Genomic DNA, 13240 nt, shown 5'->3' with positions numbered 1-13240 from the left:
AAAAACGAGTGACTTTCTATTGCCACTAGTTGGCGCTGTAGGGTTGATGCAAATGACCCCTACAAGGCCCTTCAGGGTATGACTCTCAACAAGCACGGGAAGTTTGGCGCAGATATGTTGTATATCTGCCGAGTTATGACTGTTCAAAGTTTTTGGAGAGAAAAATTGTTGACAGTCATTTTCACTTTCCTGTTTGGACCCCTCCGCTTCAAAGAAACTTCAATATTTTTCATCAGGCACCTGAAGACAGGTCTTAAGGCTTCCCTTATGCAGCTTTGAGGTAGATTGATTTTTTCCCTTTAGAGGAGGAGTGTGTCCCGTAAAAAAAGGGCATTTCCTGTTCCCACTAGGAGGCACGAAGCACAAATGGTAAATTTTCAATCCAGTCCTGCTCAGGCTGGTATACCTCACACACATGCCAGATTTAAAATAGATTGAACGTTGTATGAGGGAGTTATCAGTCATTTTCCGAATTCGGTGTTTTGGCGAAAAAATGGCCGACTTTGGCACCCCGCCCAGGTCAGGCCCGTGAATGAAAACACACCATTTTGATAATTTAAGATTTCATATGCCTCATGAACAGTCTCGCCAATTTTGAGAATGATCAAACTAATTCCCTAGGTGCCAATGTGTAAAATGTGCACACTGTAAATCGATAAAAATTTCACATTCAATCCAAAATACCCGATTTCCTGTTGGGTTTGGAATATGCATGCAAGAGACTTTTTGGAGCAGTTTTGTACAAGGTATCGACTCTCCAAATTTCATCCCTCTACGTTGAAAAAACCTAAATGGAGAGGCCTTTTTGAAAATTTCAAGGGGGCGCCACTGAGCCATTTTGTTACATGTTTTCGTAACGTTGCAAGATTATTGAACGTTATGCAAAGCCACATGTATGTCCAAATTTTTGTGAGTTTTCGTTTATGTTCAAGCCTCCAAATGTAAACTCCTACTGTGAACCGATAAAAATTTCACATTCGATCCAAAATACCCGATTTCCTGTTGGATTTGGAATACGGGTGCAAGAGACTTTTTGGAGCAGTTTTGCACAAGGTATCGACTCCCCAAATTTCATCACTCTCTGTTAAAAAAACCTAATAGGAAACGCCTTTTTGAAAAATTCAAGGGGGCGCCACTGAGGCATTTTGCTACATTTTTTCGTAACATTGCAAGATTATCGAACGTTATCTAAAGCCGCATGTATGTGCAAATTTTTACGAGTTTTTGTGCATATTCAAGCCTCCAAATGTAAACTCCTACTGTGAACCCATGAAAATTTCACATTCGATCCAAAATACCTGATTTCCTGTTGGATTTGGAATATGGGTGCAAGAGACTTTTTGGAGCAGTTTTGCATAAGGTATCTACTCCCCAAATTTCCTTGCTCTATGTTGAAAAAACCCAATAGGAAAGGCCTTTTTTAAAACTTCTTTCTGTCGCCACTAGTTGGCACTGTAGAGTTGATGCAAATGACCCCTACAAGAACCTTCAGGGTATGACTCTCAACAAACACGGGAAGTTTGGCGCAGATATGTTGTATATCTGCCGAGTTATGACTGTTCAAAGTTTTTTGCGTGACAAATTGTTGACGTTCATTTTCACTTTCCTGTTTAGACCCCTCCGCCTCAACGAAACCTCAATATTTTTCATCAGGCACCTGAACACAGGTCTTAAGGCTCCCCTGATACAGGTTTGAGGTCAACAGATTTTTTTCCCTTGGAGGAGGAACCTGTCTCGTAAAAAAAGGCATTTCCTGTTCTCACTAGGGGGCGCTAGACCTAATGGGTAATATTTCAATGCACTCATGTTAAGGGTGGGATACCACACATACATGCCAAATATGAAAAAGATTGAACGTTGTGTCAAGGAACTATAAGTCATTTACTGAATTTGTCATTTTGCCGAAAAAATGGTCGACTTTGGCACCACGCCCAGGTCAGACCCGTGAATGAAAACGCACCATTTTCAAAACTTAAGATTTCATATGTCTCCTGAACAGTCTCACCAATTTTGAAGATGATCTAACTAACTCCCTCGGCGAAAAGGTCTCAAATGTGCACCCTGTAAATCGATAAAAATTTCATATTTGATCCAAAATAACCGATTTCCTGTTGGGTTTGGAATATGCGTGTAAATGCTCTTTTGGAGCGGTTTTGGACAAGGTATAGACCCCCCAAATTTCATTGCTCTACGCTGACAGACCCTAATGTTATAGGCCAATTTTAAAATTTCAAGGGGGCGCCACTGAGCCATTTTGTTATATTTTTTTGCAACGTTGCAAAATTATCAAAATTTACAATTTTCCGGACGTATGTGCAAATTTTGGTGACTTTTCGTGCATGTTCAGGCCTCCAAATTGGCCGTTTTCATTTGCCCTGAAAAAAAAAAAAAAAAAAAAAAATAAAAAAAAAAATAATCCTTTGCAAAACAATAGGGCCTTCGCACGTCTAGTGCTCGGGCCCTAACTAGGCCTGCAAGCAGGACTGAACGGGCCCTCGCAATCTAGCGCAACTCGGACGTCACGCAACTCGGACTGTGTGCAGGTCAGGGTGGTGGCAGATCCTCCTCTCTAATCATCTCATTAGAACCTAACATGCTCGAAAGTCGCCTCTTACATTACCACACCCAAGAGATAAAAACCCCTATTGGAGAGATTACTACAAAAAAGGAGCCACTACTGAGCTGTGCAGCCAAGCCCTTATTCAAAACCAAAATTAATCTTCTAACTGGGCCAATTTGACCAAGTGTGCCAAATATTGTGGCTCTATAAGCTGCCTGACTCTCTGGAAAAAAATATTTCCTTTAAATGGCGAACAAAGGGTCGTCATGGCAACAGACAGACACGTGGACATGGGCCGTAAATAAGTATTTTAATAGGTCTTGAAACTACAATGACCAAACTGAAAAGAACTGGATATGTATTGGAAAAACGAGTGACTTTCTATTGCCACTAGTTGGCGCTGTAGGGTTGATGCAAATGACCCCTACAAGGCACTTCAGGGTATGACTCTCAACAAGCACGGGAAGTTTGTCGCAGATATGTTGTATATCTGCCGAGTTATGACTGTTCAAAGTTTTTAGCGAGACAAATTGTTGACGGTCATTTTCACTTTCCTGTTTGGACCCCTCCGCTTCAACGAAACTTCAATATTTTTCATCAGGCACCTGAACACAGGTCTTAAGGCTTCCCTTATACAGGTTTGAGGTAGATTGTTTTTTTCCCTTTAGAGGAGGTGTGTGTCCCGTAAAAAAAGGGCTTTTCCTGTTCCCACTAGGAGGCGCCAGGCACAAATGGTAAATTCTCAATCCAGTCCTGCTCAGGCAGGTATACCTCACACACATGCCAGATTTAAAATAGATTGAACGTTGTATGAGGGAGTTATCAGTCATTTTCTGAATTTGGTGTTTTGGCGAAAAAATGGCCGACTTTGGCACCCCGCCCAGCTCAGGCCCGTGAATGAAAACACACCATTTTGATAACTTAAGATTTCATATGCCTCATGAACAGTCTCGCCAATTTTGAGAATGATCAAACTAATTCCCTAGGTGCCAAGGTGTAAAATGTGCACACTGTAAATCGATAAAAATTTCACATTCAATCCAAAATACCCGATTTCCTGTTGGGTTTGGAATACGCATGCAAGAGACTTTTTGGAGCAGTTTTGTACAAGGTATCGACTCTCCGAATTTCATCCCTCTACGTTGAAAAAACCTAAATGGAGAGGCCTTTTTGAAAATTTCAAGGGGGCGCCACTGAGCCATTTTGCTACATTTTTTCGTAACATTGCAAGATTATCGAACGTTATCTAAAGCCGCATGTATGTGCAAATTTGTACAAGTTTTTGTGCATATTCAAGCCTCCAAATGTAAACTCCTACTGTGAACCCATGAAAATTTCACATTCGATCCAAAATACCCGATTTCCTGTTGGATTTGGAATATGGGTGCAAGAGACTTTTTGGAGCAGTTTTGCATAAGGTATCTACTCCCCAAATTTCCTTGCTCTATGTTGAAAAAACCCAATAGGAAAGGCCTTTTTTAAAACTTCTTTCTGTCGCCACTAGTTGGCACTGTAGAGTTGATGCAAATGACCCCTACAAGAACCTTCAGGGTATGACTCTCAACAAACACGGGAAGTTTGGCGCAGATATGTTGTATATCTGCCGAGTTATGACTGTTCAAAGTTTTTTGCGTGACAAATTGTTGACGTTCATTTTCACTTTCCTGTTTGGACCCCTCCGCCTCAACGAAACCTCAATATTTTTCATCAGGCACCTGAACACAGGTCTTAAGGCTCCCCTGATGCAGGTTTGAGGTCAACAGATTTTTTTCCCTTGGAGGAGGAACCTGTCTCGTAAAAAAAGGCATTTCCTGTTCTCACTAGGGGGCGCTAGACCTAATGGGTAATATTTCAATGCACTCGTGTTAAGGGTGGGATACCACACATACATGCCAAATATGAAAAAGATTGAACGTTGTGTCAAGGAACTATAAGTCATTTACTGAATTTGTCATTTTGCCGAAAAAATGGTCGACTTTGGCACCACGCCCAGGTCAGACCCGTGAATGAAAACGCACCATTTTCAAAACTTAAGATTTCATATGTCTCCTGAACAGTCTCACCAATTTTGAAGATGATCCAACTAACTCCCTCGGCGAAAAGGTCTCAAATGTGCACCCTGTAAATCGATAAAAATTTCATATTTGATCCAAAATAACCGATTTCCTGTTGGGTTTGGAATATGCGTGTAAATGCTTTTTTGGAGCGGTTTTGGACAAGGTATAGACCCCCCAAATTTCATTGCTCTACGCTGACAGACCCTAATGTTATAGGCCAATTTTAAAATTTCAAGGGGGCGCCACTGAGCCATTTTGTTATATTTTTTTGCAACGTTGCAAAATTATCGAAATTTACAATTTTCCGGATGTATGTGCAAATTTTGGTGACTTTTCGTGCATGTTCAGGCCTCCAAATTGGCCGTTTTCATTTGCCCTGAAAAAAAAATAAAAAATAAAAAATAAAAAAAAAAATAATCCTTTGCAAAACAATAGGGCCTTCGCACGCTTAGTGCTCGGGCCCTAATAATAATAATAATAATAATAATCCTTTGCAAAACAATAGGGCCTTCGCACGCTGAGTGCTCGGGCCCTAATAAAACACAAGCTGCCGCTTGTAACAATTCATACAATCTAAACTGCATTTTAGGCAGTTTTATCAAATTCATAAGAACTCAGGCTATGGAGTTGAAAGGCCCCGGCTCGAGTTCCGCAACAGACAAATGTTGCGTTACAATAGGAAAGAAGAGGAGATGTAATAGAGGCCTTTATTTATTTATTTTGCAAGAACAGGTAGGTGCCCTAACTATGGAATCTGTATTAATATTGCGTTTGTGGAATAACAATTAAAACCAATCAACTTTCATCCAAGTTAGCCAGCTGCCATGTTGGGTAATATCACCCTCAACTGTCAGCAGCAATGAACCCTTATGTGTTGAGCTTCATGATCAAATATGGAAAATATATTTATCATACTATTTTATAACTAGCACAGAGCTTAATCATTGGAACAAAAATAAAGTTTGGGTTCAAAATTTCTAATTGCTACAATACTCATTACAGTCCTCTAGAAAAAAATGAATGTTTTGTTTTTCTTTTTTCTTTTGGCTCAATGAAGATAGGTATAAGCTTACAAGCAGATGCAGAAGTACATGACAAATATGTCATGTAAAAATGTTTTCGCTTACCAACAACCGCATATCCTCCTGGTACAATTGGATAGATGGTTCCATCTGTGTTAATTCCATCTGGGAACCAGGCAGCCATGCTTTCGCCAACCAGACGACCAAATGCTGCACCTAAATGATTGGATTTTAATGAAACAATCGATATAATCACTGTAATGTATTTGTGTTTTGCTTACAGTCAATCTTGCCAAGAATTGAGCAGAAGATGGATATTAGTTGATTCCATGTAAAAATGGATGGGATTACATAGGTACTGTAAAGGTTTCTTGTCAGTTTCAGTTTTAAAGAAATCTCTGCATTTAAAATCAAAAAGACTATTCCTTTTTAGGTTAGTGCACAGGATGTATGCATCAGTGGTAAACTCCGAGCTTGTCTTTTTCCTCCATAACTGATTATACAGAATTTTTCTCTGTTATTCAACGATAAAGACATTTTCAATTTAATTAAAAGTTTATGTTATTATTCTCTTGACGCGTAACACAGATGGACACATGCTATAGGTATCTTACCTATAACAAATACTGGCATGAAGGCCCCACAGGGTACTGGAATAGTTGTGGCCAAGGCAGACATCCAGAACTTTGGAAGAAAAAGATGAAAACCGTTAAGGAATTAGAAGAAACAAACTAGGTGGTATTCAATTAGCTCCTGCCTGCTATCTCAATGACAGAGTAGAATCCTCTCCCGGCAATGAGGAGGCTGCCGAATGGAGCTTATTGCTCAAGTTAGATTAAGATGTCACGTTCCTCCTTAATTTGACAGGCCTTCTAATGAGCTTTGAATAATGAGCAGGTACTAATGATTGAGAAACACTGTGTAAAGCGACTGGAAATGTAATGAGAAAAGTACCACCGTATTTTTAAGACTATAAGTCGCACCAGAGTATAAGTCGCACCAGCCCAAAAATGTGCAATGAAAAGGGAAAAAAAAAACATCAGTCGCACCGAAGTATAAGTTGCGTTTTGGGGGGAAACTTTTATTTACTTTTATTTACCTGATAAAATCCAACAGATAGAACAGATATGTCATCTTGAAAGGCAATTTAAAATAAAAATACAAGAGAGAACAACATGCTGAATAAGTATACATTATGATAATGTTACATGATGCATGAACAACGAAATGCGAATGTGGCCGGTATGTTCACGTAACATGGCTATTAAGAGTTATTCAGATAAATATAGCATAAAGAACATGCTAACAAGTTTACCAAACCATCAGTGTCACTCCAAAACACCAAAATGACTTGTGAAATGATATAATAATGTGTTAATAATTTCACACATAAGTCGCTCCAGAGTATAAATCGCACCCCCAGCCAAACTATAAAAAAAGAACTGCGACTTATAGTCTGAAAAATACAGTAACAATAAAAACTTAAATAATGTCATCAGATCTGTGAGCAGGCACCCTTTTTAGTTTTAGTAATTTAGTTCTTGGAAACATATCGTTATATTAGTTTAGGTCAAGTATAAAAAATGTAATTTGAACACTTCAAAACTTCAAGGTCTAAGCTTCTAAATACACAGCCATATTTACAGTATCTATAAATGTGTTCTGCATGTATTACATTTCACATTACAATAAAAGTACACCTTTTTGGCAATCTTGAGGCACCAGTACACATCAATTAAATATTACACATGTTCTTGATTCTGTTTTTACTCACGTACTATGCAATGCAGATTTGCGATGATTTTTTTATATTCTTAGAAAGTACAGTATTACTAGTTCGTTGTAACTGAGAATTGGGCCGGTCCAATCCAGTATCGATATCAGGTTCGGATACAAGTTTAATTCGTGGATCGAAAGTGAAATATTGAATCATGCATCTCTGGTTGAGAAATTATTTTCCATTCCTTTTGAGAATAAATGCCATTCCATTTGCAGAAATTAAGATTTCCAATTTAGTGTACAAGGAAACAATTACACAAACCTCATCAATGTAATAGTCTAACAGTTTCTGTCTCTAAATCCCTAATTTCTTCCATTCCTCCCTGTGCTCTGTCTAAACCTAGAGTAGATGTAATTAAAGGCGACTGCCACCACAAAGTAACAGATCTTCTCCCGTAACCCTACACTGTTGTCTTTTTCACACCTCGCATCATGTACACCTACATACAAAGGTGTGTCGGTGCACACATTTGCCCACATTCTAATGTCATGCGCCGGAGAATTTGAGAAATGAATAAACAAAATAGCCCTGACAAAAACAAATTTGGCTATTGAACCCTCCTCCATGTCCTCATCATCTTCCCTTTAATGTCATCTTCCAGCCACTAAAGTCTTTTCACCGGCAAAGGGACAACTTAAAGGATCTAGGAGTTCATTACATCAGCTTAGCTTTTATTGCAGTGATTATGAACAAATCTAAGGTGTTTGCTGAGGCGCATGAAGAATATGAGTGTTTATAGATTTATTTGTATACTACTTCAAGTTCAATTTTAATGAGATAAACCTTAATAAAGAAAGAAGATGAGGAATGTAATTCAATCTTAAAATCCCAAACTTTTTGAAATAAAAATGTCTACACAATGAATATTTTGCACAGCCAAAGTGGCCTGGATAGTATTTAAAAAATATCAGTTTCCATCTGTGTTCAGACTGCATTGAAAGAATCGTACTTGAGTCAATTAAAGGCAAGTAGATCCAATTTGGGTCACTTCAAGCTGTGGATTGAACAAATCCATAGGCAAATGTCTTAAGGAAATTCTCCGTCCCACTTGAATTGCAAAAAAACAATTATAGCAAGCAGGACTGTCCTCACACTACCCTTTAAAGCCTTATAATCTACTCTCTACAAACACGCCAATGCCTAACATTTCTTTGCCACTTTTGCATCTCTCAAAATCATTTACCTTTTAACACGAAACCACCTAAGACAGCAATGCAATAGCTTCATCACTCTCTTCACAGATAAAGTGGAAGCTGTCCACTCAGCTCTCTGCCTCACTAGGCCCCATCCAATCTCAACTGGCCGTCACAAATGCCACATAACGAGGTGTTATCAATTGCCACAGCCCACCACAATTTTGAACACTTCACCTGCTTGCTGTGCTTGATCATTAAACCCATGGGAATGAATGTAACTAGACAACAATAGTGGGAATAATATGTAAATAGACAAAAATAGTGGGAAAATATGTTTTGTTTTTAACCTAAAAGTGGTCAATCCAAAGTACGTCTGAAATCAGATTATGTTACATTTATCTCATATACGGTACTATACAGCAAAACAAGACATTATCTACCTGTTCTTGACAACATATGTGAGTGCACGAGTGGGAGGAACGCATTCTAGTTTGTACATCAGGTGTTAGCTGTCTGCGGACACATTGTTCCCAGGTGTCACAGCCATTGAGCTTATGTAACATTCTTGTAGTGGAGCAAACTCCTACTGCTCCTGTCTTACACTCGATGATGTAATGTAATTTAACAGACACCAGTGATCATCATTATATGGTCACACACATTTTCGCAAGCATTTGATGTGAACTGAGCTCTTGTTCCTTTTTAGCAGCCTTGCAGCACAGGTAGTATTCTCAAAACATCCTTCTGCAAGTCTTCTTTTATTTCTGGACCCCAAAACAAGAAACAAACACAAAAGTGGAAAAGTATTAAGCCACATCTTTTGATGATTTTAAAATAGATACAGTGGTGTGAAAAAGTATGTGAAACTTTTGAAGTTTCTCACATTCCTGCATGAAATCATCAAATGTGATCTGATCTTTGTCAAAATCACAGAGATGAAAAAACAGTGTGTGCTTTAACTAAAACAACCCAAACATTTATAGGTTTTTATATTTGAATGAGGATAGTATGCAAACAATGACAGAAGGGGAAAATAAGTAAGTGAACCACATTTAATATTTTGTGCGCCCCCCCCCCCCTTTTTTTTTTGGCAGCAATAACTTCAACCAGACGCTTCCTGTGGCTGCAGAACAGTTTGGCACAACAATTAGGACTAATCTTGGCCAATTCTTCTGTACAAAACTGCTGTAGTTCAGTCACATTCCTAGGATGTCTGGCACGAATCATTGTCTTTGGGTCATGCCACAGCATCTCAATGGGGTTAAAGTCTGGACTTTGACTTGGCCACTCCAGGACTAGCAGTGCAACAGGTTACGGTTCGCCTTGTACGGTTCAATACGCCTTTATGATCCGCGCCTTTTCGGTTTTGCAATTAATTTATTCCGAACGCTTGTGGAATGAATTGGTCGAGCTCTGTGTGCCTGTGTGTGACGTGAAGCACAGCTGTGGAGAAATTCCCACCCCGCAAGTAAATGTCCGATCGCTGTCAAGCACCTGTGTGATAGAAGCAGAGAAATGCCCTCTCTTTCTTACGAACGAAGTGAAAGTGAAACAAGAAAGAAAACAAAACGCTATGGTGAACGGAAAAGAGGAGAGACCGAATTTTGAGGAAGGACCGGCTTCTTTCAAATCTGCGGAGTGGCAACATTTCGGTTTCCCCGTGGACTACAATGCGGAGGGAGAGAAAATATTGAAAAAAAATATAACAATTTGCAAGCATTGCTCAGCGCTTGTTCCCTATGCTAATAGCAAGACTTATAACATGACTCCGGCACCTCAGTCGGCATCACCCACAGATATCACTTTCTCGGAGCAGGACTACCCCGAAGATAACACCAGTGAAAACACACGGTGGGCCTTGTTAATTTATTTGCAACGTTTGACCCGCGTTACATTGTTCCCTCGCAGACATATTTCTCCAACAACGTAATCCCCGACATTTATGAAATGGCAAACAAAGCAATCGAAGATGATTTTGCTAAAGCACATAGTTTCGCCCTGACCACTGATAGTTGCGTCCCGCGCTACAGAGTGCTACTACCTAACTGTGACAGTCCACTACAACAAGTTGTACGGTCTTCGCGTAATTTGTACAAGTGAGCACTGATTTTTAAATGTGTACGCCGTACGTTATGTTCAAAATCTGTACGTTTTTCATGCATTACGTTTTTTTTCCTCCGTTCGGATTTTGTCACCCTTTTCGGCAACGAGACAATGTGCGTTAATACGTTGGTTGAATGACGCCAGAAAAGTCAGCGACACGGAGAGGGAAAAGTGTTTGTTGTGACGCTGTAGCAAAGGCGATGCTAGGCTATGTGGCGCCAATATTTCCTGACTGTAGCCGACAGCCTACAATCCACGCCTAGATATCTCATGCATATAGAACTACACGCAAAATGACAGACTCGGTAGCGTTAGTAAACAGCCGCCATTTTAGAGCAGTAAACTTCTCAGAAAGGCTCTGTTGTAGTGAACCTTCCAAATGAACCTTAGTAACTTTTTATCTAAAATACTCCTAAATCGGCAAAATCTTGACTTGAGTCTAGAAAAACTAAACAGTTTTAAAATTTTCACATGTCGAAAGCAGACAGAAGGGAACTAATGCAAAAACAGGAGCAATTTTATCAACTTTAACGGTTGATTCACAACATTAAATGACCTCCAAACATAGCAAAGGTTACTATGTTTTTATTTTTTTGAAAAAAATAGAAAAAAACCCAAAAAAAACATGAAAGGTAACACCAGCAACTTTGCCAAGTACCTTTTTTACTACTGTGTATTTCAGTAGTTCGTCACTACACTAGCCAAAGAGCTAAGAGGCATTTTAACAGTCAAAAATGTTTACATTTTAAGTGCTTATTTCATTTTTTAAAAAAAAAGCAAAATAAAGGCAGTTAAAAAAAAAAAAAAAATGCAAAACGCAAACCGAAACAGAGATCCCAAAACCGAGGTTCAATTCGAACCGTGGGCTACTGAACCGTTGCACCCCCATCCAGAACGTGTATTTTGTTCTTCAGAAACCATCCTGAAGTTGATTTACTTCTGTGTTTTGGATCATTGTCTTGTTGCAGCATGCATCCTCCTTTTAGTTTCAACTGTCTGACAGACGGCTCTCAGGTTTTCCTGAAACACATCCTGATAAACTTTTGAATTAATTTTTCCATTAATGATTTCAAGCTGTCCAGGCCCTGAGGCAGGAAAAAGCCCCGAATCATGATGCTCCCTCAAACATGCTTCACTGTGGGGACGAAGTGTTGAGGTTGGTGAGCTGTTCCATTTTTTCTCCACACATGACGTTGTGTGTTACTCTCAAACAATTCAACTTTGACTTCATCAGTCCACAAACTATTTTGCCAAAACTTGTGGAGTGTCCAAGTGCCTTTTTGCGAACATTAACAGAGCGACAATGTTTTGTTTTTTGTTTTTTCAGCATTGGCTTCCTCCGTGGAGTCCTCCCATGAACACCATTCTTGGCCATAGTTTTACATATAGTTGCACAGAGATATTGGACTGTGCCAGTGATTTCTGTAAGGGTTCTTTTTAACCTATCTGAGTATTCTGCGCTGAACTCTTGGCGTCCTCTTTGGTGGACGGCCACTCCTTGGGAGAAAAGCAACAGTGCTAAACTCTCGCCATTTGTAGACAACTTCTCTGACTGTCGACTGATGGACATCCAGACTTTTAGAGATGGTTTTGTATCCTTTCCCAGCTTTATACAAATCAACAATCCTTGATCGCAGGTCTTCAGACAGCTCTTTTGACCGTGCCATTAAGCACATCAGACAATTCTTCTCATCAAGACAATTCTTACCAGGTGTGTGTTTTATAGTGGGCAGGGCAGCTTTAAACCACTCATCAGTAATTGGGCACACACCTGGCTTAAAATGTATGGTAAAAATTGGTTTTAATTGCTCTTTAAGTCTCCTTAGGCAGAAGGTTCACTTACTTATTTTTCGTCCTTCTGTCATTGTTTGCATGCTATCCTAATATGAAAACCTATAAATATTTAGGTGGTTTTAGTTAAAGCAGACATTGTTTTACATCTGTGTGATTTTGACAAAGATCAGATCACATTTAATAGTGATTTTATGCAGAAATGTTAGAAATTCCAAAAGGTTCAGATACTTTTTCATACCACTGTATGTCCGAGGTCTACGTATTTTGGTGACCTTGGTCTATTTGGTGCACGCCTGCCATATTTTTGTGGCCCGCAGCTTATTCTAAAGATAGCATTGAACATGGCCCTTAAACCTAAATTCCCTGGACTCAATATTGCCGTGTGCAGCATAGGCGCTGATTTTCCTAATCTCTTCCCACCAAAGAGACTTGAGGATAAGAAGTTTCATTGTACGAGACCATTTTAAGCAACTGGGCGTACTTGTTTCACACCAAATGAAGAGAGGATGTTTTCTTGCTAATCTTTTCCTCTTTGTTTGGATGTAAGTCTACTACTTTGGCAAGATTGCATTAGTACTATACATTATTAGGTGTTTCCTGTTTACTGGTTTTGTCCATAGGTTCATGTTGATGTCTAAGGAGGTATAAAACCTTACCGACTAACAATGACAATAAACTTCCTCCTTAAACAAAATTGAGTGTACTTAATACTGCTTGCCAGTGAAACAGAGTTGCAAATTGTAACAGCCCAGAAGTTAAAGTTATTAATCCTCCACTCCATGCCTACA

General features: G+C 39.3%; 1 protein-coding gene across 1 annotated transcript in view; it reads right to left on the bottom strand.

Annotated features, from left to right (window-relative positions):
• Positions 1-13240, bottom strand: part of clcn2c (chloride channel 2c) — a 194984-nt gene that overhangs the window by 87796 nt on the left and 93948 nt on the right. Inside the window, exons 14-15 of the mRNA XM_057838103.1 lie at positions 6254-6323; positions 5745-5855 (exon numbers count right to left, since the gene is read on the bottom strand). Coding sequence (XP_057694086.1) covers positions 5745-5855; positions 6254-6323 — 181 coding nt within the window. The remainder of the gene's footprint in view (positions 1-5744; positions 5856-6253; positions 6324-13240) is intronic.

Source organism: Corythoichthys intestinalis, chromosome 6, assembly GCF_030265065.1.
Source record: "Corythoichthys intestinalis isolate RoL2023-P3 chromosome 6, ASM3026506v1, whole genome shotgun sequence".
Taxonomy (NCBI): Eukaryota; Metazoa; Chordata; class Actinopteri; order Syngnathiformes; family Syngnathidae; genus Corythoichthys; species Corythoichthys intestinalis.
This window is presented reverse-complemented; position numbering and strand designations above follow the sequence as displayed.